This window comes from Dermacentor andersoni, chromosome 1 (genome assembly GCF_023375885.2).
Source record: "Dermacentor andersoni chromosome 1, qqDerAnde1_hic_scaffold, whole genome shotgun sequence".
In the NCBI taxonomy this organism is placed as follows: Eukaryota; Metazoa; Arthropoda; class Arachnida; order Ixodida; family Ixodidae; genus Dermacentor; species Dermacentor andersoni.
This window is the reverse complement of record NC_092814.1, coordinates 279,632,769-279,658,408: the sequence shown is the minus strand read 5'-3', so window position 1 is coordinate 279,658,408 and position 25,640 is coordinate 279,632,769. Positions and strand designations below refer to the sequence as shown.

Here is a 25,640-nt window from a genome sequence, read left to right as displayed (position 1 = left end):
TGCCAATTTTGCACGAAAAGTGCTATACAATTAGGGAAAAACAGACGAGGTAACGGGCGACAGTCATCTTGCTTATGGGTTTAAGGGTTATTGCAGGGTTTCATGATGGACGCTCTTTCACATTATTTAATTTCCCACCTTATCTAACCCATATCACGTGTATATGGTTCCGGGCAGCGCTTCCGGCGCATCTGCCAGCGTCGCGGCGAGCCGTAACTCAAGGAAATAATGAAGCAAAGGGATAAGTTAAACGCAACTGGCGTTTTTTTCCGGCCGCAACTCGTTCTATGAGAGTACAGACCAGCTGAGTAACAGCCGCATCCTTCTCCTGGTCCCAGGATCAGCCTAAACAAAGAAGGTTGAACTAACAAAAGCAACAGCTATGCGCGTGACGTTTGAATAGATAGTGCCAAATGAACGCATCTCGAGTTAATCGCGCGCGTGCGGAATCTATGAGAAAACGGACCTTCACATTACAAGAGATGCCGATAACTACCGCGATCTAAAAGGAGTGAAAAAGGCAGCATAATGCTGACCGATGAACAGCTGCCAAGTCTCAACATTGATCTGGCGGTGCTTTAGGAATGTGTGAGGAGTGGTGGCGTGGGTGGGGAGGGGGGGGGGGGTATGCCACTTGATTTCGGGGGGGGCCCGGGCCCCCCCGGGCCCCCCCTTGGGTACGTGCCTGCCCACTGCCATGTCGCTGTTCAAGTACACCACTTCCAAATTACTGTGCTAATGAACTAGCTGTATTCAAGGCATGCATCACACACATTTTACTATTGCTGCGCCAGCTGCTTTGCTGCATATTTTCTCTTTATTTTTTCATTTCACCTTATTCTCTTCCTGCCAGGGCACGTTCCTGCATCTTGAAGCAGTGTGACGCGAAAGATCGCGAGCGAGTGGTGGTGAAGTTTATCAAAATTATGAAGCACCTTCGCAAGATCAACAACTTTAATTCTTATCTGGCGATCCTGTCAGCACTGGATTCTGCACCAATACGCCGTCTCGAGTGGCAGAAGAACATCACTGAGGTAAGCATAGCATTTGACACTGTTACTTCGTGCTGTTCTGCTGTTTTTCCTATCCCACTATATCAAGATGTCACTTTATGCACACCTTTTGTGTTTTACTCCAGGGCCTCAAGGAGTACTGCGCCTTGATAGATAGCTCATCGTCTTTTCGTGCATACAGGCAGGCTCTGGCAGAGACAACACCACCATGTATTCCTTACATGTAAGTACAGAGAAATAGCTAGTGTTTTATAAAATTACATAAGCTACAAAGAACATTTGCTGTGTAGTTAATGGTCTCATTCTAGTATTTCTAAGCACCATGTGTTTAATTCGTGCTTCGTTTGCCTACTAGCACATTTACCACTGCGTTTCATCTTTCTTTGCTTATGCATGTGTGCATGCTTTCATTTTGGAATCCATGCATGTTGCAGTGTTCATTAATTCTGATAGTAGTGCTATCAAGGCGTTTGTCTGTTGCTATGGTTCTGAAACATTTAGCTGTCAAGGATGTCTCGGCAGCACTTGCTAGTCATCTTGAACCCCTTTCAGTTCTGTACAAAGTGTAGAAATAACATGTGAAACAAGGTCCCAAAAATCAAAAACACTTAGTAATACTTGCAGCTGCCAGGTTTATGTACGAACTCATTTGTATACTTAAGCAGTCTGTGAAAATGTGCTTTCATCGTGTTCACTTGAAAGCAATCAATGTGGCAACTGTGGTGAACCCTTCTTTTTGCCTTTGATTTAATCTGTATCAGTATGGAGAATGCAGCTTTACAGTCATACAGTGTTGTAAATGCCTCACCAATGTCACCGTGCCTTTTAACCCGCTCTTTTACCCACACTCTTTTAACTCGCTGTGGTGGCATAGTGGCTTTGGCATTGCGCTGCTTAGTCCAAGGGTGTGGGATGCAATCCCAGCCACCACGGCCACATCTTGATGGGGGTCAAATGCAAAAACGCTTGTGTACCGTGCATTAGGTCATGTTAAAGAACTCCAGGTGGTGAAAATTAACCCGGAGTCACCCGCTACGGCATGCCTCCTAATCAAACCGTGGTTCTGACATGTAAAACACAATAATTTAGTTTTGTAACTCTTTCCCTACCATGGGGAAAATAGGCGTTATTTTTTAGGTTATGCCAGATGTTTTTTTTTTTTTCTTTTCTGAAGGAACTACTGCACTCAGCAGTTTATGTAATACATAAACAAAAAGCAGAATGAATGTACTTTTCGCGCATAAAAGTTTTATTAACGAGATGTATGTCATAAAAAAAAATATTGAAACAGGCAGAGATATAAAGTTAAATAAGACCGTGTTTACTCTGCAGAAGATATGGCCAGTACAACCAGTATGGCCGAACGTAAGGTTAGCCCCACTACGTCGTCTCTTTCGTCTTGTTAGTGATCGTCCTCTTTGTCCCTCTCGTGGCACTACAACATAACCTCCGGCAGCGAAAGCACCCGGTGCCTTCTAGATGGCGGCCGCATGATATGGCTTGAGATGACCCATGTGGACGATATCAGTTGACGTAGACGACAGGGAAGCATCGGCTGGAGCTACTTCATAAGTCACATCACTGAGCTGTCGGGCAACTTGGTAAGGGCCAGAATACCGGGAGAGCAGTTTTTCCGATAGGCCCACACGCCCTAAAGGAGTACAAGGAGGATGAGGTCGCCGGCAGAGAACTGGACATCACGATGATGGTTGTCATAAAAAGACTTCTGTCTTGCCTGCCACTCAGAGGCGACGGTGGGAAACCTGACGTGCCTGGGTGGCTGTAGCTATAGCGTCGTGAGCGTACTCAGACGGGGACTCAAAAGCAGTTGGCAGGAGCGTGTCGAAAGGCAATGTTGGGTCATGACCAAAGAGGAGATCGAAGGGGAAGTAAAGAGTGGTGTCGTGACATGACGAATTGTGCGCGAACGTCACAAATGGAAACGCCGCGTCCCAGTCACAATATCTGAGGAGACATGCATCGAGAGCATATCTGTAAGTGTTCAGTTCAGGCGTTCAGTGAGGCCGTTCGTTTGAGGGTGGTATGCTGTTGTGAACTTGTGTTTCGTGGCACAAGAACGAAGTAGATCTTCAATAACCCGAGATAAAAAGTAGCAGCAGCCCTTGTCTTTTAGAAGCTGGTGAGAAGCTTCATTGTGTAAGATGACGTCTTGGAGCAGGAAGTTTGCAACGTCGGTAGCACAACTGGTCTGGATGGCTCACGTGATGGCATAGCGGATTGAATAATCCATTGCAACAGCGATGTACAGTGCTCACGGAATGAAATAGGACACGGAGCATTTAGTAGAACCCTACATATGTGCAAACTATGCGAGAGCACCATGTCATGTCGCTAGGAATTTGGTCACCAAACGTGACGAGGACTCCGGTGTAAGCGTTCGCGCCAAAATTACGTCGATGTGACACGAACTGCAGCCGGTTGAAACGAAAGTATGCGCACTACTTAGCCCTAAATTGACGCGTTTCATTCCGTGAGCACTACTTATTTCTTGATCTGAAGTGAAGGCGCGACAACGACGGTGGACAAAGAGGGAACACACATACACAGGGCGCCTTCTCTGTGTGTGTTCCCTTTTCGTCCACCGTCATTGTCGCGCCAGGCACCCTGTGTGTGTGTGTGTTCTCTCTTTGTCCACAGTTGTCGCACCTTCACTTCAGATCATGCTTAACCAACACACCCAACTATCCATCCTAACAACTTATTTCTTGCTCTGGAGGTAGGGAAAGGGCCCAATAGGTTGAGGCCAACACGTTTCATTGTCGTCATCTTTGGTGGGCGTGACAACAAATTTTGTTGTCGTCACACAGGTTGTCAATCATCTGGAAAGGAACCCGTTGTTTGCTACGAGAGGAACCGCGGAGAAGTGGTTCACTTCAGAGTCGCGCGCGATGGCGAGCATGATCTTGAGGGTTGCTACGGCAACCGTGGCCGTCTGCTAGTCTCGCACTGGCCGGCGCAATGAGAGGGATGCCGATAGTGGCTTCTTTGGTTGTGTTGCTGGCGAGAGTTGGCCTAAGACAGTGATGTGACGAGAGGTAACGATGCGACACGTACGAAGGCGAGTTGCGAAGGCAGTTTAGGCGCCTCAAAAACAGAATGCGATGGATTTGTGGTAAGCTAGAATATCGCGGACCACAGGATTTAGTAGTGTTGACACTGCGACGTAAGTGCTGTGCGTGCTAGGTTTCTTTCTTTATCTTTTCTCTTTTTTTTTTTGCTACTTGTTGTTTTTGGCAGTGCGTCTGGGATGTAGAAGCTATTACGGTTGAGGGAAAAGAAAAAGGAGTGTGAGATTTCTCTCCACACTGCAGGAGAAAGCCGCAGTCAAGAACGTTTCCTTGACCGCAGCAAGACTCTCGAAGTTGAGGGATGCATGGACGGAACTCTCATTGCAATCGTCCACCCTAAAAAGCTGAGCCGCAGCTAAACGAAATCCTATTAGAGCCGCGGTCTACACACAGAGAACCGCTTTGATTGCTTAACGTATGGTGCACCAGCTAGCGACAAAAAAATAAAAATAAAGCAACGCAGATCAAATTAAACCACTAGCTGTCTGCGTCAAAAGCTCAGTTATTACCGGAAATTAAATATGCAAGTGTTGTATACAAACCAATATATTTCTTTTTCCCAACTAGCAACATGCTTCAATTACTATATCGTCCCCAAAGTACAAACAAAAATGATGATATGCGACAGAACGCCGCACGTTCATTGGTCTCCCTCGAGCCGCGACATTACACTCTTTCTCCGAGTGGCATCACCTTGACGTAACAGCCAGACCGAACCGGTTCCAAAGCGAACCGTTACAGAATACGGCCCCAGTTCTCTTTCGCATCCTGTGGCGCAGAGTGTCCGTGAACAGCGCAGAAGGTCTTGGAAGCGGCGTTTCAAACCATTGATAGTGGTCGGCCATTTTTCCTTTCTATTTTGATGATTGCGAAAGCTTCGGAGTGCATTCGAAAATCACTGCCTGGGGGTAAAAAGGGAACTTCTTAGAAAACAAAAATATAGTTCTCCTCTGTTAGCGGGTTAACTATGCCCAATGGGCGTGGTAGGGAAAGAGTCAAGGGGTCCTTCACCAGATCACATAGCAAATTTTGGTTGTATGCTGAAAATTGTTACGCATCCTGTGGCAGCGTTTTACAGCAAGAATTTTTCAAATTGGTTCATTAATAGCAGAGATGGAAATATTTGAGTTGTCGCAAGTACATGATTTCAGGAGGCAAGCTTCACTGCCAACACAGACACGCTCTCTACTTTCCCCCGTCTAGCCTCCGCAAGCGAAATTTCTTGCCTGTGTTCTCCCATTCCAGAGCCAGAGGATCATGTTATGTACTACAGTGAAATCTCGTTACTACAAATGCCACATTAATAAACTTTTCAGAAATCTCTAGCTGACTTCTTACAGCGTTAATGTAAAAATATTTCAGTGCTATGAACTTCAAGATAACGATCATTATTCAGTTTCCATATCATGTTGACAATGCCTCAGGACTACGAACTAATATTCCGAAATCTGACGATTTCTTACATTTCCGTGTACCTTACACAGCAGTCGAAACATAGTGGGCTAGCAGGCAACAAGGCGCGGAAAGTGGACCCTACGGCCCACGAGTTCGGAAAACCTGAGACTGTGCTCAATAAAAAAAATATGGGAGATATTTTTTTTTTTTTAATCTTTTACGGAGGTGACAACGCATCGGGTTTTGCAAGCACATGCTCTGCCCAGGCATTGCAGGCAATGGCCCAGGCAAGTGTCGTCTAGCAACGGAGACACGTCTCTTCCTTCTTTTGCCCTTCTTTCTGCACACGCGTCTTTGTTTCGCGCTTATTTCTGCGAACGAACTAGCTATGCATGCCGAGAAATGTAACGCGGGGATGCCACATGGTCGCACTTTACACTTTCCGGACGGTGTCATTTATGCGCTTTGAAATAGTTCAGGTGTCCACCTCGAGTGAGATAGTTGCAGTGCCCACAGCAAGGAATGTGAAAACAAACAAACAAGAAACATTGCACTTCGGAAACGACCTAGAGCTTCATTTTTGTCAGTAGCTCTCAGCATCTGCTTTGCATGTTTCGCTCTTACTATACGGTGCTTCGGTGGTGTGTGGCAGCAGAATATATGGAAAATAGCAACAGTGCCGGCCGAGAGCCAACAGCGACGTTTTAGTAGATAGCTCAAGCGGTGAAAACTTATGAACTGATGGGTTGATGGGCGAAATCGTTAATTTTTTGGCTTTCACTATAACAACCATTCAGAATAATAAATGTTTTTTGGCAGTCCCACATGATTCTTTAATCGAGATTTGACTGTATATGTCACAAGCCCTGCCATCATTCTTTATTTTTTTTTTTTCATTGCATTTTTGCTGTGCAGCACACTTCCAATGACGGCCTCGTGCGTGAGCCTGTGAGTTGTTGTGTTTGTCTCGTTTCACGCACTGTGCAAGAGAACACCTGACTTACGATAAGTCAGTGACACATGAGCACTGAGGCAGACCCTGTAGAAAATAGCAGACAGTTTCTTTCTCTGCACGCACGACTGCAAGACATTGTAACAAGCTGACGAAATGGAAGTATATCCGTCTTGCTATGTCACGGAGTAAAACAAAGACTTGCAGACATTTGGTTTATAGATTTTATTATTTCTCTAAGCCTTAAGCCATCAAGTGAAGCAACAGATCAAACAAATACCTGCTGTCGCCTTGAATAATTCTCGAAGTCACGTGTCATGGTGAGTAGCGTTTCAGCAATGCGAATTACGTAGGCACACTTGTGCGTCTGACCTCGACTCTCCGACTGGGAGCACGCCTCCCTTGAGAAGAAGGCTCGCAGCGTTTGGTTTGAAATTTCAGCTGTTTTTGAGGCACGCAGTGATGTAATATTTTGCAGACACAATCATCAGCGCACGTTGTATACACTGCACTTCTCTGTTTAAAATGGTCAAACCTGGTGGGCCCCTTAACACTCATTTAATAGGCTGTGCTCATGAGTGGTGTGTCTCTAGATCAGTTGCTGCAGGCCCACTTGAACTTTCTCAGTGGTCTCAGGGGTTCTGCGAACCACAATATAAGAAACACTGGTCTGTCAAGTTGAGCTGAATTTATCCACTTCTAATTTTGCAGGTCCGGTGTTTTTGTGTACACACACACACACACACACACACACGCACGCACGCACGCACGCACGCACGCACACACACACACACAGCCTCGTCAACTAGCACTCGCATATCGGAATATTGTATAAGTTGACATTTCTGCAATATTGAGTTCCCGACTGCATTTATTACTCTCTTATCTTAAAGGATTTTCCAGCCGAACTGCAGATATCTCAAAATCTTGACTGAGAGTTGAAGGAAAGTGCCACCGAGACGTTATACAAGCTCTGAATGAGGCTGCTGCACCTGCTGCAAAGCATACGCCTCCACTGAATGTCAAACCAAAGCCCAGCAGAGTGGCGATTGACATGTTTCTTTGGGCTAGTTGGTGTGACATTGTAGGTACGTACAGCATGAGCAGGCGGAGACAGAGCAAGGAACAAGACAATACAGGGCATCGTCCTGCCTTGTTCCTTGCTCCACCTCTGTCTGTTTGCACTGTATGTACCTTCAGAGTAGCGGCTTCTTAATAATGGCATCAAGCAAGCCTGTAACATGTCGCATAAGACATACAGGCCGATAGGAGAGGACGTATGTACAGGCAGTCTGTGCAAAATAACAAGGTTCATTTGCCTCACTTTGTGCAGCAAACGTCATTGACTATTGAATGCATGATTTCCACTGGTTCACTTTGCACCCTGTGCTTTGCGTATGATGCCCAAATTGATCATGGATAGTGTGGTGCTCACAACTTCATAAGTGGCATGAGGATGGCAGCACCCTAGCAATGCAAGTCACTGATGCTAGAGAGAAAGATTGCCCTAATAAATGGAATAGGAGAAAGGAGGCATGACTAGAAGTGCCCCTAAAGAATTCAGCATCCCTTGTGGGGATGGGTTTGCACAAGGCTCACCCTACGAGCAACGGTCAGGTAAGGACACGACGCTCTTCCACTCCGCAATACAAAAAGGTGCTACGGCAGGGTTTGTCAACTCTCCAATACGGCGCAGAGAAGGCTGCAGAGTCGGATCGCCAACAAACATGGGTTTATTCACCTCAGATATAGCATAGTGTGACAGTCATGGTGCTTACGGGCAAAGGCTCGCCACAAGACCGATCGAGTATGTTCGCCCGCTGCGCTAGAGCTAACCAGGAAGCGTTCCACCAAGCGCAAGAATGATAAGTCGTTTGAGCAAAGGTGCAATATAACGAACTCGCTTCGGGAGGGAGAAGCATGGTTTGTGCGGGAAATTAGCTCCAACGGGCTAGCCGTGTCTGCCATGTTGCCGTTGCAGCGACGGTTCCCGGAGATCGAGCTAAGCACAACGCACGAGCTGGAAGACGAAGCGAGGGAAGGCACCTCGATCCTCACACCCTTTGTCAACACTTTCTAAAGTGGTAAAAAACAAGCAGAAAGTCCTAGATGAATTTCCACAGTGCTTCCTTAGCCAGCAAAAGCAAATTCGAGCCTCAAAGTTCCCAAGCACTTGTGGTGTGGCTCTGGAATGTCAGAGGAGCCAGTCTTCCAGTGACTACGTCAGTGATGATAGGGAAGGCAGATCCACTGGCCTTGCAAACGGTCTACACTCACTTCAGTTGCAGCAACTGCTGATTTCACCGATTCAAAAGGAAGTAATTTGTTCTCCAGCCCATACATGACAAGAATGCCAGTGTTGATGCAGTGGGTATTGTTGGATTCAGGAGTCATGATCTCGGGATCTGGCGTCAACTGAGAGTCGCTCTCTAGCCTACGCCACCAGTGCATCCCGTAACAGGTAGCTGGCGTACGTTACCAGCACGTCATATAAATGCTTAGCATCCCCACGTCGTCGTCCAAGCCTTCTTGATGAGGGTTGCTCCTTTAGTGATGAGTATGAGGTCGAGAGGTTGGGGAAATAGGGCAGGGGTTTATTTACATAAAAGAGGCAATTTTATTTACAGAACAAAGGATCCTCGTACTGGCCAGAGCACGGAGTGCAGTACATCTTTCTCGTAGCATGAGCTACATGTCAGAACAGACTACATCTTTTGGGGCAAGCAAACCAGAGGGACCGAAAGAGTCCGCTTTTAAAACAGTCGTCTTCTCTAAGTGACTAGGCCATGTCACGGCCAATCGTAATCGTCGAATTGTTCGCAATATCTCACCCATGACATCGCACCGTTCCACCGGACTCTGTCTCCAATGTTGCACGATCGCCCCCTCATATGAAGCAACCACGTGGCAATTCGGGAACCTGAAGTCGATGCAGTTCCCACAGAAGCCCTCGGCGTTGGCCCCTTGCATCAGTTAGTGGGCTCTCCGTGACGGTCAGTTTGTCAGTGTCAGGAGACTCGCCTTCGCAGTCGTTACCGCTTCCACGCAGGGTGGCGGTTGTTCTCGCCTCTAAGTGAGCTCTTTTGTTTGCGCATGACAGTCAATGTCGGGCCTCATCGCTGTATGGACGATGCTGGTGGGACGTACTGTTAACTTCTGAAAGCTGAAGCGATTAGCCTCAGGAAAGCAGGAGAGGTTCGAAGGTCACTGCCCCCGCAGGCCGATCGTAACAGTGTGGACAGCTGACGCAATTACCAGCTCATCGACCTGCAAGAAAAAATTCTCAAGCAAGACATCTTAACCTCCACGAAGCTTTTATAAGGTGCTACCCGGCCAATGCATACACACCGAAAGGACACGCATATACTATAATGCATTAACCATGAGGAGCTGCTTCTTCTCATTATCGGTGAAGCACTCAAGTCTGGGTGCTCCCAAAATGCATGACTGCTAAAAGATGTCAATAAAGAAGGCAGCATGGATGGTGGCGATACTTTCTAAAGAGTACATCCATGCTCTTGTTGGCTATATGGCAAAGCAAAATTGAAAAGATTTGTTTAATGTGTACAGTTGGGCCGGGTAACAGCAAACTTGATATTTAAGGTGAGGCAGTCACAACGGAGTTTCTGCAGCCAACATATGTCTGTGTTACAGCCGACAAACCAAGCAGTCATTGAAGTAACTTTTAAGCTCTACAGAAAGCCTGCTCCAGTCCATTCTACTGCTCTATGATAACTGCAAACATGAAGTTGAATGGCTGGCTGCTCACTGATGCCTGGCAACAAATCATCCATCGTCTCTTGTGAACTGTTTTGTGCACATGTGATTTTCTTGTGTCATGAGTTAACCAGAGCCAAGTACACAAGAATACTTGAATGGCTGTGAGGAACTGCAGTGATGGAATAGCTGTACCAATTGCACCAAATTGTGCCGAGAGCAGTCTGTTAGTGGAAAATTGCACTGAGCTTGCACCAAATGAAGCATGAGAACGAAAGCCTCATTCTGCTGATGCTGCTTCATTAGTAAAACTGAAACCAAACCTTAAAGCACTCCGTCGTCATCATCCTGGAAGTCACAGAGCAACCATAGCCACGGATATAGTCAGTACTGTTAGTCCTTCAGTCTTGTTTAGTAATTTGTTTAGTATTCTTTAGGACCTTCGCCCAATTTGTGGTATGTCTGTCCATATCTAACCTCTTTCACACCAACTCGAGTCACTGGATATTCCATGGTCTAATGGGTAGAGCATTAGGCTGCTGTGCTGAGGAAACTGGGTTCGAAACCAACTGTCGGACATGTTTTAATGTGCTTGGCATTATTTGGGAACTTCACCTAGTTTGCTTAAACTTTTTCCTAATAGCCTGGCAAGACCTCGAAGCAAAAGATTTCCACCGATACACTGAATTTTTCTTTATTAATACGCTCGAACCTCGTTGTAACAGAATTGAAGAGAGAGCCAAAATTACTTCTTTGTATTGATTATTACCTTTTACTGCAGTATATGCCCGATAGTGTGCACAACTTTAAACATGCAGAGAACACTATAGCTCTGTGGCCCGCCAAACCGCTACGCAGCTGAATATGCAATGAACTTTTCATAAAACAACAGCAAAAGGTTCTCCGGTGCGTGCCATACATGACTTCTTAGCACCCAACACAACAGCAGCCTCCTTCTGTTCCAGTGTGATGGTCTTTTGCATCCGCTTTCTACATTGCTGGCCCATATTGTTGTGAAACCAGCGATACAGCTACAGGGTCACAGGGAACTGCTAGCACCCTGCGATGCGAACGAAGTCCATCATGTTAAGCAGCGTGGGGCACACAACACAGTGCACTGACTACGCAGCTGGTGCGGTAATTCCCAGTTGGCATCCAGGACTTTCAGAGATAGTTTCACTTTTCCAAAATTTGCGAGCCCATCGAAGTATGCGATTGACAGTACACTCTTGACACTAGGCACTCACTTTCGCCCTGCGAAAGTGATTTCTTTCTTCTTCCTTTCTTCCTTTCCTGATTCCTTCCTCCTGATTTCTTCCTTCCCGATTCCTTTCTTCTTCGTGGCGTTGCAAGGTACTCTCCGCCCTGTCTTTCTTCGCTAGATGTTGGCACCAAATATTCACGCCGTGAAGCTGTCAAGTCAAGAAACGAATGTGTCTAGAGCCCTTTCAGCCATAGAGTTTCCTACAATTACTCGAAGAAACTCTGACACTGTGATAATTCAGCCACCATGGGTATGATGGCTTGTGCATGGCTTTGTCTGAACTACATGCTTGGGGCTTCAGACATTCTTGTAGCTTCTTTTATTACACTTTATCTGGGCCTAAATTGGACTAATTTTCAAAGCAATTTATACTTTTCTAAATGTAGAAGGTATTATGCAAAAATGCGTAATCGCTGCTAATTGCAATGGTTCCGCTTGTCAATGCCTCTGTGGCGTAATGTTTTCAATGTTGCACATCTGTGCTAGAGTACCTGTGTTCAAATCCTGCCATCAGACTCTTTTAATGATGTTTATTTAGCCATTTATAACACAGTACTTTCTTAAAAATTATCACTTTGCAAAGTCACGAAGCCATTTAAACTAGAAGGACGAAATTTGGGCAAATTCATGTACCACCCATCATTCCCATGCTGACGGAACTGCCCTCTCATAGGCACTAGTGCCACAGTTCCCTCTAGTAATTGTAGGAAACTCTATGCTTACAGCTATCAAAATATTAAGTGGCCGGATGGCATACTTTCAATGTTGGCAGCACTTGAAGCGGTATATCATCGCGATGCATTTTTCAATTGTGACTGCAAAGTAAAGGTACAATCAGCCAATTTTCAAGAGTGAAAAAGTATATTGTGTCACCAAAGTTACCCATCACTGTTATGCTAGCAAAGATATAAAGCAATACCAGTAGCAGTAGTGGCTTATTGGCTTGTGATGGTGTTTGCGGGCTCTAAGCTTGTCTACTCAAACCTCAATATGATGAACCTCAATTTAGAGAAACTTGTGATGTAGCAAACTGTTTTTATTTACCGATCTTAGTTCCATTTAAAACTGTGCACTGTTTTTCGCAATATAACGAAGTAATTTCATGACACGGTTCTGATTTAGCACTGTTTTTGGTCATTTGAAGCATGCACTTGGAGCCTGTATGGCTGGCAAACCTAGCAAAAGTAACTATAAAATGTCGGCCAAGGAAGATGTTATTTGCAAGCATCCTTCCAGACATGAAAAGTTCGAGCAGCAAAAATGCCATTGAAGCGCACACGCCAGGGCGCAGTGTGCAGGAGACAGCATTGCACTATTTGTCGCGTAACAACTTGCAGAGTCTGCGAGGCGTGCAGCAACTCGGAAAGCTCAGAGAAACATGAGAGCTGACAATTCCTGCTAGGGGGTGGGGAAGGGACAAGCGTACAATAACATAATCAAGCAAGCGCTGGAGGGGTGAGGTGGCGTAATAGTTCTGCGGAAACCTGCAAGGTGGAGAGAAGTAAATAATTAAGGGAAAATCAGACATCCACCCATTCGTAGCAATTGCTACAAAGGGTCACCGCAAAGGTGGGCAGGGCACATGTGCCTGGAGGGAGATAGCGAATAGGCGCGCATGTAATCCCCCTGCGTCCTCTGCCTCCCTCTGCCCACTACCCATGGGTTTCTTTCACCCTAGAAAAAAACATTTTTATGTAGCACGTATTGAGCAACAGAAAGCTGTATCGAGAGTTCTTGATGTTGCTCTACAATTTTCTCATTGACACTTTTCACCTAATTATAATATTTGAGAAGTTGATTAATTAATTAATCAAGCCTAATTATGTAATTAGGCAGAATGCAAAAAATTATCTGAGTATCTCCAAGTGACAGCAAACAACATTACCTTGGTTCCGTCTAGCTACGTGGCATTTGCATATTTTTAAATCTTCATGCATGATAGTTGGGACACCATGTATATTTATTGGCAGGGCAATTTTACTTCGTCGGAAAGAGGTTTTAAACACATGGATCTCGATGGGGATTTCAAAGAGAATTGCATTTACTTCGTTATGTCCCGTTTCATTATAACAAGGTTTAAGTTATTAGCCCTATTGTGCGTGCATGCAATTTATTTGCCCTGAATGGAAGTGTGCAAAAATAAAGTAGTATTTGAAATATTTATGGTTGATACAGTAAAGATTACCATGAACACAGGTGAATGATTTTCAACACTTATGTGGTGTTCGTGGTTCAGCAATTGAATTCTAACACATTTATGTTTCATGCTTAAAAAATGCATTCTACATTTTCGATTTTGTTATAAATAAAGCATGACCAACCAACTTATTCTTAGCTTGTTATATCCTATAATTCGCTATATCTTTGTTATATCGAGGCTGGTATCACAGCCTCGATATCACAAAGTACTACAAATGTATTGAAGGCCATGCATTAGAACATTGTTAGGTCTGTACACGAGTACACCAATCCACTGTTTTTATCATCTGGACTATTCCATTGCTAACTAAATGTCTGTTCCTCTGTTTTATTTTATTTTGATTTTTTAGAGCTTACAGACATCAGAAGTACTTGGGCTGAGTAAATTGTGGCTGTTTTTGAGGATGCTGGAATACATATTTTGATTTATTCACAGGCACACTGTTAAATGCTGAACTTTCTGTTTCAGTGGCCTGATACTGCAAGACTTGACTTTCGTGCATGTGGGGAACACTGATTATATCACAGATTCCATTGTGAACTTCACTAAATGCTGGCAGCAGTTTCACATTCTTGAGCCAATGAGATGCTTCAAGAAAAAGCAAGTATTTTATCTTATCATTTCGTGATATTTTGAATATTTTGTGTCCTTGCATTGTTGCCTATTTTGTGTAAAATGTCAAATTGAGGTGCACTTAAGCCCATGCAGGATCTTGGACAATTGTCAGCACAGTGAACTGCATGCTAACAGTTTTCCTTTTATCAACAAAAATAGAACCCAAATAGACATTTCCAATAAGTTTCCATATGCAATATACATGTGCACTTTTTTTTTTTGCCTTTACTGTGTTGAAACTGAACAATAAGTTCCAAGCTTTGTAATCCCAGCAACACATTTTTTTAATTATTTTATTTCAATTCTAATTTATCTTATCCTTCATCTTGTTGAGTGGCTAACCCTGGCAGCTGATGACTTCAAGTGAACAGAATGGATAGAGAAAAGAATTGCAACATTATATTGCTCCTGGAAAACTATAACAAGCAGTGAGGGTGCCCGTTGTAATGAGAACATTTGAAGCCTCTAAATTGTAACTAGGGCTGGAAGCAGAACATTGTGCATGCTTATTGTCTATGCTGATGTGCAGGAGTACCACATGCCTGACTCTTGTGGTGCTCTACCTTGCAGGCCATTTTCATTTAAGCGCAATGAGCAAATCATCGACTTTTTCAACAATTTCGAAGACTACCTCTCAGAGGATGCGATGTGGGAGATCTCTGAGAACATCAAGCCACGTGCAGGCCAAAAGAAGAAAGACTACAGCTGAAGCACTTATTATTTACACTTGGCATTTATCATGCGCATCCCTTCATGGTGCCTGCTTGCTTAGTTCATTTACCAAACCAGCCATTTCAGAGCACTGAGTGCTCTTTTAAAGCCAGACTTATTCAGTTTGTTTACTCATGTTCATTTCATTAGTGCTTTTTTTATGCTTTTATTATAGTTTTGAAGATTTTTCTATAATCTATGTAGTGTGCGGCTGTGACAGCTGTGGACCATATAGAGTGTTTTCTTTATTAAGTCATTACAAAGCGAGGCAATCACTGGTGCTTTTGCAGCCACCACAAGTTATTAGTGCGATGTCAACCTTCAGAGTGCAATTATTTTATTAGATTTCCTTGTTGTTATATAGGTGTGTTAGTATTGCCAATAATTTATTCTTGTCATTTAGCTGTGTAAAATTTATCTTAAGGGCGCTCTTGCCCTTCCATGTGTGAAAAGTATGCAAGCCTCAAAGTCTTTTTCAACTTTTGATTTATATAGTGCTCTCTATATTTATTGACCTGTAACCATGCAAGACGTTTTCTTTTTTCCTGTACTTTACCAGACCTGGGAATACCATTTATGCAACGTTGCCAAAAAATGTGAGCCCTTCTAAGCAAAGCCTTCTGTCAAAGCAGTTCCATATATGGGGCAGACCCAGCAGACTCAAACTTGTTGCCATTAAATTGTATGCATGGCACCCTAGTTAAGGGGGCCCACAACAATGGTGAGTTGACGCATTCTGTGGATAAGGCATAAAGCTGTGATGAACATCTTGCACAAGCTTTGCAGTTGTAGGCAGCGCATGGAGCCAGCAAGCGGCAAATTAAGATAGTGCCCCCTCTTTTTGAAGGGCCATTCCTGGAAATGCTAGCCAGTGGCCAGCTAATGTCAGCTGGTAGTGGTCCAGAGACACCAACCATTGGGTGATTGTTTCTTATCATGAATTACCCATGTGCATATGCGCACCTTTCCTGGTCTGTTAGGGATTACTACTAGGAAACAGTGAAGTGATGGTTTTTTACCACATCTCATCACCGCTCCATTGTTGCTCTTAAGAAGCTTTGTCAGAGGCCGTCCCTGTAAGATTACCATAAGCACACCACAAAAAAAAAAAAAGAACGAAAGGTGCGACAGTCAGGGGAAGCCTATCATATCTGCATTCATAATTGGTCCTTTTCAAAAATTTATTTGGTAATATGTTCCTTGAAAGGCGCTGCTCTTACTTTAGCATGTTCTGTAGGCTTCCGGAAAAAGTTTTTCATGGCCCCTTTAAAGCTTCACCTGCCATTTTCAAATAAAGGCAGTAGTGTTGAAGGGAAAATATTTATGCATAAAGCATTATTTTATGAACAAAACAATTTTTTTTTACTTTGAAGTGCACGATCGAGGTACCTCAGTAAATTGAAAGTATGTGCACCTGACCGCATGGTGTTTTCAGAGCACAGAAGTAGCGAAAAAGTTAAATTCTCACGCAGCTTCGCCACATAGCATAGAATTTAGGTGTGCTATGTGGTGAACATATGGGGAAGTTATGCACTGGTCCGTTGAATTCCGGGAACAATGTGTTAGGCACTACAAAATTTCATATTTTCATGGGTCCCCGGTCTACAAAGGTTTTTGTAATTGGGGATGCATTTACAGGATTCGTACAGAACATTTGACTCAAAATTTAAGGACAATTTAAGAGTTGCAAGGCTGCCAAAAGCATTATTCTAGGAGGAGAAAACAAGCTTTATTCATGCAAATACACTTAAACATAGTAAAATCTTTTTAGCTGCAATTTCTTACAGCTAAGCAGCTGCTGGGTTGGACACATGCTTCAGGTTCTTCAGGTCGCTTTTCTAAGATGACTTTCCCATTGCCACCTCATTTCTCCCTCTTCATTTCCCTGTCTCTCCCTAACCGTTTACCCCAGTTGTGGAGTAGCAGGCCAGAGACAAGGTTCTCAAGTCAACTTCTCCACCGTTCCTATCATTAAAGTTCTCTCTCGCTCTCCCATCTATTGATGTCAACCACGTTCTAGCATGATGGTTAGTAGTGTCCGACTTCAGCCAAAAGTACGCATCATATTAAAGTCAAATGGCTGAAAGTTACTTTCTGCCAGGCATTTCTAGAGCCTAGGACTCGAAACTGGAGCCACGATGGTGGTAGTGTGAACCAACTAGAAAAAACAACAAAATAGTGGCACGGCTTGCATGGTCGCTTGATCTGGCTTTGTCTAGCTTCACGACGGCAACAATAATTTAAACAAGCCTGTTGTTAATCGCTGTGGACGCACCACTTTTTAATCATTTAGCAACATAATCTCAAAATAAAATATCTAGAATTTTTTCCCGGTAGATAGTGTCCATAGCATAGCCCCTATGCAGAGTTTGTTACCTTGAATGTTCAAAGGTTGCCCCCAACTACAGCATTCAATTCAAAGAGCACACTTATTTTAAATGAATTTTAAGGGCCCTTGAATCTGTTTTTCCAAATTCAAGGGTTTTCAAGGATTTCAAGGAAGTGTACAAACCCCGATTTGTCATGGTTCTAAAGAACCTTTCCTTTTTTTTCTTTGACATGGCAGGTTTGAGTCTGCTGGGTTCCCTTGTTCTTGCATCACTACCTCTTGTTGCAGTGCACAAATGGAACCAAAACTGAACAGGATATGGTGCTTTTATCTAACTGCACTGACACACAATAATGAAAATGAGAAGTTATATAGTGTGACCATGTGCAACTATAATAATTGTACACTTAACTGTAAGTTTAAAACGCCTTTTGCATCCTTGTACACTAATGCACATAGGCCTTGTAATCATGTCCAGTTCACTTTTGTTTCCATTCTCAACTTCTCAATAGGGCCTCTCACCAGACCCCATTGCAAATTTTCGTTATACACTGGAACTTGTACGGCACCATCTAGGGAGTATTTTCATTGGAATAACTTTTTTCAAGCCAGTTCATTATTGTACAAGATAGAAGAAATTGAACTGTTCTTTTACCATGCTGCCAGGAGGCGAGCATCACTGTCAACAGAGTCTTTCCCCCTTTGCCTTGACCGGAGCCAAGGGACCGTGACACGTTCACATGATTGTCCCCACCTCCTTTGCTGCGCGGTACATTTCCAGTGGAGGTATCACACATTCAGCATAAAATGATCAACCCAAATCACGTGCCATGGTCGGTATATGCCATGGTAGAGGTATATGTGTGTGTGACCTTGACTGTCGTTCGAAGCGCGGCTTTCTTGAGAGAAAGGGGGCACAGTCTTCTGTTCGAAGGTTCAACCATTTTTTGCAAATTGCAACCGTTTCATACTTTGCAAGTCGATCATGACCGTGTCATGACCACCCTTGTTTGTTTGCAATACCGAAACCTGGTGAGGGGCTCTTTGAAATTAGCATGCTTCTTTCTTTCTGATAACTGCTCTCACATCTCATATGAGCTGCAGCTTGTGTGAGCTTGCATGCAACAAAGTGATGCTGCTGATGTGACTAAAAGAAGGCTGGAAGGACGGGGATATTTGCATACTTGGCACTTTTAGGTGGTCTCTCAGACAGCTGGGATTTAGATCTCGGGAGCCAGGTAGTTGACTGAATCTTTCATGGCCAAGGCAGACAAGGCGGTGTGGTGCAATGTCGGTCTGCAATTGTTCAGCCAAGAACGTGCACTGGAGCTATGTAATGTCAGATACACTTTATTACTTAATTTTTTAGCTGCACTCAGGGAAGTGCGACATTTTGTCTGCTTTTATTAGCTGTTACATATGTAGAAATGCTGCGATGCGAGCTATGCTAAAAGATATAATGTGCAGGTTTTAGCTATGTAAAGTTTATTGAAATTTCAGCGACCGGCTTGGTCATTTGCATTTTGCAAATGATTTGGTGCTGTGTATTGATGAGCTTTAAGCTTGTTTGAGCAAAGATTACTTAAATTTATAGGATGTTCTAGAACCGGGTCTTATTTCAGTCTTGAGAGTCCTACATCATGTATTCTTAATTGTTGTCTGCCATTTACGTTGTGTGTGCTGTAACAGTGAAAATGCCAGGCCAGTGTCTGCCATTTTATCAACATCCCCCCCCTTTGTTCTAAATGAACTTAACTATTAACTTTATGGTAGCCGATTTTAATTGACAGCTGCGCATGTTTTTTTTCTTTTTTTCCCCTACTGAGATAAAAATAATGAAGGCCCGGTTTTTATAGTTACATTTGCTTATTAAAGCAAAGATGTCCTGGTGTTTCGAAGCATTAAAATATTCCCGCCCCTGAGAAACAAAGTATGGTTGAACCTCGTTATACCAAGCACGAATATAGTATCAAACTATCACTAATGTGAGAACCAATACTTAGATTTTAGTCTTGAGATTTTATAAAGTACATGCATTTTAGTTTTTGTATACCAAATCTACTGGGGCATGCTGTGGATACACTGGACACATGCAGCAGTGCTTCTGTGAAGCACATGGCCAGCAGCTGTCATACAGCAGGCATTTGCAACTCTCCCATGTACGATTCCAATGCTGGCAAGCACCATCGTGAGCATAGCAAGGTGTATCAAGAATTGCAAAGCGAGGGCTCGGCAATTGCCTCCATGGTGTCCAAGATCACACTGCTTTATCATGGAGCCCATGGCTCAATAGCCACACTCGCTGGTCCTTCATGCATCCTGGTGGAACAAGTCATCTTATCATCTGGAACCTTATTTGCTGATCAGCCAGTCATTGCTGCAACAGGTGTGACAATGTAAACTTTAAAGCTGAGAAGCACTGCTCCTGTTTCAGCTGCATGATAAGGACTGGGAATAGAGAGGTGGGATATTCATGTCAAGTAGCTACCATATGAAGCCAGTGGGCACTAAAGCCAATAAAAGCATAGAGAAAATAAACTTTTGTTTAGTATAACTAGGCAATCTTAATAGTGTTAATAAATGCAAATGAAATGAAAGTGAAGGACAACTTGACACCAGTGGAAGCAGAACTCGTAGCTTTAAGATGACACAATGATACATGTAATGCGTAAGCACACCCGTGGACGGTTCCCACCACACAAGCAGCGCATGTCATGCAGAGGCTGTGTATGTGGCTCCAGGCAGTGACAAGTTGTCTTTCCTTTCACTTTTGTTTACTTTTCACTGTTCAAGAATTATGGAAATAAAGACAAATTCAACACTCCCTTGTAAACAGCAGCCTTTCTTTAAAAAAACAAACTGTGCTCTTTTTTTGTCTTCAGTGCCTGTTGGTTTGTAATTGTGTGGTTTTCTACTCTCAATTTAATGAGGTACCCTGCTCGAAACAGTTAAGAAAAGTTGAAGCAGTCTATTTGGTACATCACAACATGCTCGGTATAGCAATACCTCATGGTGACAGTGGGAATGTTTAGTACAAGGTGGGATGCAAAGTGCAAGGCCACTCACTCCTCAGTACCAGTCCATCTGCTTTAGTGTGAATGCAGAAGCAGTCATGGCACACCTACTTACAGTGGCTTGCTTGTTTAGTCAGTGAGCTGAAAACTGAGCTCTCATTGTCATGAAAACTGTTTACCAACCAGAAGTGCTGAAGTACAACATTGAGTGCAACACCCTGACGGCACATTATGTCACATTACTTGCAACCATTTACTTACTTGTGGTTTGATAGGTAAATAGCGGAAGGGTGTAAAACAAATCCCTGTCGCATCACCCGGTTGCATTTCTTGCCTTCTCGCACACCGAGTGCCTTCCATTTCCATGTCAATTGCCGACTGAATCAAGCCAATCTCAATTGAGCCTATAAGATAAATGTATGTATGAAATTTTGGCTACAGCAAACTTCACACAATTCTCTTTTTGTACTCTTTGTTATAACGAGGTTCAACTGTGTGCAGGCCTGCCATTTCTTAAAACACTGAATTGTGACTCTGGTTGAGCTGATATAAAATACAGTGGCTTCTTTAATTGTGAACATTGCATTGTGAAATGGTGGTTCATACTGCAACACTTTCACACATTTTTTGAGCCCACTTATAAATTTCCTCGACTTTTTAACATCACAAAAATTGGTGCCCGCAATTGCCTCTCACTATGAACGTGTCACCAACTAGTTATGGCAGGTGCGTGGGCTTTTTCTAGTCGTTCTAAGCTTCTTATCACAAAAAATACATAAATAAAATAAAAAACCTGTTTAAGCTGCAAATTAAAAAAAAAAAAAAAAAAAGCTGCCTAAGCCGCAGGGTTATTGCAGCCTCCAATTGCAGTGACTTCAGTAAGAACAGGTGGCTTTTTCTGCCCCTGTGCACTAGCAACATCATAGCACCCATGTTTACAAAAATAAAGGACATGTATAACAAACCTTATCATGATCAGAACATTCTAGCATTCTCAGTAAGTTGACTGCCTTAAAGGAAGTGACAAAACTGTTTTGGTGAAGCACATCGGTTATGCTAATTTCTTTTTCTGAAATACATTGGCATTGGAAGTGTGTAGATTGTCAGGAGGAGGGTGCAAGGAGGTGCCCACCATCACAAGGCTTTAACAGTAATTATTCCAAAGATCTAAGTGATAATCATATCTTTCCTCTCTCCAAATTCTCATGCTACTGAAAACAGACCTGAAAATCATAATCTTAGTTCCAGATTGTTTACAGCAGATAAGCATTTGTCCAATACGGCTTTGCTACAGACCAGGTGGTGTGTGGCAAATACTTCTTGACCAGGCCACGACATGGTTGATTGTAGTTGATGCGCTAACAAGCAATGTCACCACGCAAAATTGTTAATATTTGTAAACAATACTTCTCATGGTATATAACACTTTTTTTTTTCAAATCAAAATTGAGCTTCAATTTTTGCTTACAATGGTGATCTTCATTACAATCTCTGCTCTTTTTCTTTTGACATTAAAAACATGAATGACATGGCATAGAATCTGTTATGAGGGTACTGCACATCTAGGAGCTGGAAGTATTCAACAGTCAACACAAATTTCAACTAAAAACCAGAAGCAGTGCAGTTAAGACTGGGAAAAAGAAAAGGAAAAACCTGGAACTGCTATAGACACTTCACTATGCCACAGTATGGGTGCATCCATATGAGCCTTCTGTTTTTGGAAAGGTTAGCTGTGAAATGGCCATATGGCCACAAACAGGGCAGCTAGGTTCAGAAGCACTAATAAATTAATTAAGACTAGGTTGAAAATGTTAACGATATAATGTACAGGACACGTAGGTGCCCCTTAATAATTTTAAAATTGACTACACGGCCAGATATTTTGTACACTACTAATATTAGCATATTTACGAGTACATGTCTGAACTTTCCATCGAGTGATATGAGCTGAAGTGGCACTTGCTGTGCAGGACATGTTAGTTTCTTTATCTTCAGACGACCATTGTCTGAAATTTATTGTGCCATGTACCCTGTGTTTGCATTGCGAAATGTGCACTGTAAAACTGCACTATATATATTCTGCTTCAACAGTGTTTCCCATGCTGCTCACACAGGATTCATCCTGATCAGCTTGACTGACCACACTTGTGTGTCTCCTCAGCTTATATATTGATACACCACTCACAGCAAATAGCAAAGTTGTCCTCAGAAACTGGCATACGTAGACTGTACTACAGGTCTGCAGCTCTCAGCGTTGCTGCATGCAAAGTACTTTTGGACGCCACTGTCACAGCCAATTTATGAGACTACGCCAATCTATGAAACTACACAATTAACATCTCATAACTCATTGATATACCACTCATTTAGTGCACTGCTTTTTCACAAAAAGAGTAAAGGGCATAGTCTTCTGCTGGCATAGTTCACAGTCTGCAGTGACTACTCACAGGCAGTTTCACCGATCCTCAAGCATGTAAAACTCCTCGAAACTTGCAAGTATATGTAGTCAATACTGAGAAGTGAGTTAGCCCACCTAATTGATGCTGTTGATGAGTACCGCAAGGATTACAATCTCTCCACTCTTTAAATGTTATTTTCACCTGTGGCATGTGTCTGAAGTGAAAGGCATTTCCTTTTCTATAGTTGATGTAATATTGCATTTATGTGCATAACTGTATAGGAGTGCATGAACAAGTTGCAAAAAGCAATTGAAGAATGGTCCTTGAGCCACTTGCCAAATTCTGCTGTAGGCGATAACATTTTATGCGTGACAATGTATATGCCACGATCAAAGTTCTTTTTCTGGGTGTTTGTTATCCAGCATTGTTGGATGCGCTTATTCATTTGCACTTGTGCAATGCTGTGCATAAAAAAATTGGCTCATGCACGGGCAACCTTGACACAGCAAAGGACAGTGACTTTTACACATGACAAGCCATCAATGTCTCTACAACTGCCATACCAGTAAACATGCCATACTGCAGCTGTCAGCCAGTGCTACACACTGCACTTGGCAAGCCCTTGGCAAGCCGAAATGCTTGTCATGAATTTTGGCTCCACAGAAGGCCACAGATGTATGCAGGCTCACATGATGCAAGGTTGTGTGTGAGGGGTTCATGAAACCATTGTTTAGTAGCTATTTGGTATTAAACCAGGAAAAAGAAGTGAGCCCTGTTGTCTAAAAAGCTGACGCACGTTAATTCACACTTTATTGTAAAATATGACTGGTGTTCAACCTGGTGTAAGAAAATGGGAGGAAGTCAATGTCATAAGCTGGTGCTTTTATTTTGCATTGTATACAAGAGCACCCCATAGTGTAAAATCATGTTTCTAGGAGAATGCAAGCTTACATGATGATTTACAGCATTGCAGTCATATTGACAAAGCCTCAAAGGTGCCTGACAAACTGCACAGCTTGCCATGTGCATTGCTGCTGAAGCATACAGGGGGCTCAGTAATATGCTTTGCAGCTCTCTGCTGAATAATGACCTTCAGTGCTGTACAGTAATCACGAATGAACTACATACATGGTATATGATGCTTATGAATACCATGCATGGTGCATTAACATCCTCCTTTCTTTCATCTTGCTTGTGCTATGCACATGTTCTCGCAAGCTTTGTACATTTTATAAACGCCAACATGAAAATATTATTTTCTTTTGACAAATGTCATGCACAATGCAATGTAAATATATTGCAAGAACTTAAAATTTATAGGGGCACTTCACTGTTTCAGTGAAGTATATCCCTAAATCATAGCTTTATTCTTTCACATGCATTAACCTTTCGCTTTTTTTTTTTTTTTTTTTCAGATGTTCTGGAAGTGGTAGTTGTGATAAAGAAAAACACTTATATGGCTAACATTCACAAGCAGCAGAACACTTTTAAAAATAGTAACTACTATATATAGATATATATATATATATATATGTACTGCTCGCCAGTATGTGTATGTGATATAAAACCAACATGCCCAAGAATGAAATGCCAGTGAAGTTTATTGTTGATGTCATCCAATGCATGTCTTTTGCATGTTTATTTTGTGAAGAAAGGGAACGTTTTTGCTTTTGTGTGAGTGTGTGTGTATAGCCCCATTGTTGCTGGCACTTGCATGTCTTTAGTAGGTGCTTATAGGATGAACTGAATAGCAAGCCCTAATGTAACTGTTTACTGCCGTGCTGATGTGGGTTCGCAGCCATTTTCAATATTGTTCTTTAAGTCACAACAGTGAATGTACAATTCGTTTTCCAAATACATCATTAAAAGTGTACCTTGAGTTTTCATCATCATCTTCTATGTGTATGTCCCTACTATGTGCATGTATGAAGGAGCAGTTTCAGAGTAAAAAAAAAGTAAACTATATGAAAGCAACATACTACTACAGTCTTCATTAAACTGCAACACGTGTTGGGCTGCTGAGCATGAGGTTGCGGGATCGAATCCCGGCCACAGCGGCCGCATTTCGATGGGGGCGAAATGCGAAAACACCTGTGTGCTTAGATTTAGGTGCACGTTAAAGAACCCCTGGTGGTCGAAATTTCCGGAGTCCTCCACTACGGCGTGCCTCATAATCAGAAAGTGGTTTTGGCACGTAAAACCCCATAATTTTTAAACTCCAACACTTTAACAACTTACAGAAAATGCAGTTTTACCCAATTTTTTTTTTTTTGTAATTCTTGGTATGCTTTTTCATAAATTTTTACACGAAGAGAAAAAAAACATATCTAGGCACAATACTAACTGAAACATTAAAAACTGCAGCATAGTCCATGCAAGGCTGTTCGCAGCACAACTTGCAAGTTTAGGTACAGGCGCCAACAAAAGTGGTATACTCCACGCAGCGGGAGCCGGAGCAACGGCAAACGAGTCACTGGAAAAAATTTTTTCCAGTGACTCTATGGCAAACTGCATCGCAACGCCATCTACAGGCAGCGTCTCGGATCGAGACAGCCAATGGGTGCCCTTTATTATCTGCAAGCATGTCACTTGACTCGTGTCAATGTTTCGTGCTTCAGCTCGCCAAAATGCCGAGCGACGCCGCTGCAGTAGCAATCTGCGTAGAGTATACCACTTTTGTCGGCGCCTGTACATAAGTTTGCAACACTTTTTAAAACTGCGAACTGGCACATATTATGTTTGACAGCTGTATGAAGTATATTGTGCCCTGAAAATTTTGTGCTGTAAGCATTGAGGTTATTAGGAATTTTTCTTTTCTTTTTACCTTTATGTGTAATTTCTATTTTTTAATTTCCAAGGAATTTTTTCATTATACTTAATGAATTATTACTGCTCTGTGAGCCATGCACATTGCATGACTTTTGGTTTCTGTATACAAGAGA

The 25,640-nt window shown here is 42.9% G+C and overlaps 1 protein-coding gene across 7 annotated transcripts in view; it reads left to right on the top strand.

Moving 5' to 3' along the window:
• LOC126547685 (guanine nucleotide-releasing factor 2-like) overlaps nucleotides 1-24,590 on the top strand; it is a 143,197-nt gene extending 118,607 nt beyond the window's left edge. For 3 of the 7 annotated variants that reach the window (XM_055063200.2, XM_055063199.2, XM_050195634.3), the window contains 4 exons: nucleotides 854-1,034; nucleotides 1,139-1,236; nucleotides 14,099-14,230; nucleotides 14,816-24,590. In XM_055063200.2, the coding sequence (XP_054919175.1) occupies nucleotides 854-1,034; nucleotides 1,139-1,236; nucleotides 14,099-14,230; nucleotides 14,816-14,954 (550 nt within the window). In that variant the 3' untranslated portion in view covers nucleotides 14,955-24,590. The remainder of the gene's footprint in view (nucleotides 1-853; nucleotides 1,035-1,138; nucleotides 1,237-14,098; nucleotides 14,231-14,815) is intronic. The other 4 variants (XR_008609136.2, XR_008609135.2, XM_055063198.2 and 1 more) reach the window with 4 other exon arrangements.
• The last annotated feature ends 1,050 nt before the right edge of the window (nucleotides 24,591-25,640 follow it).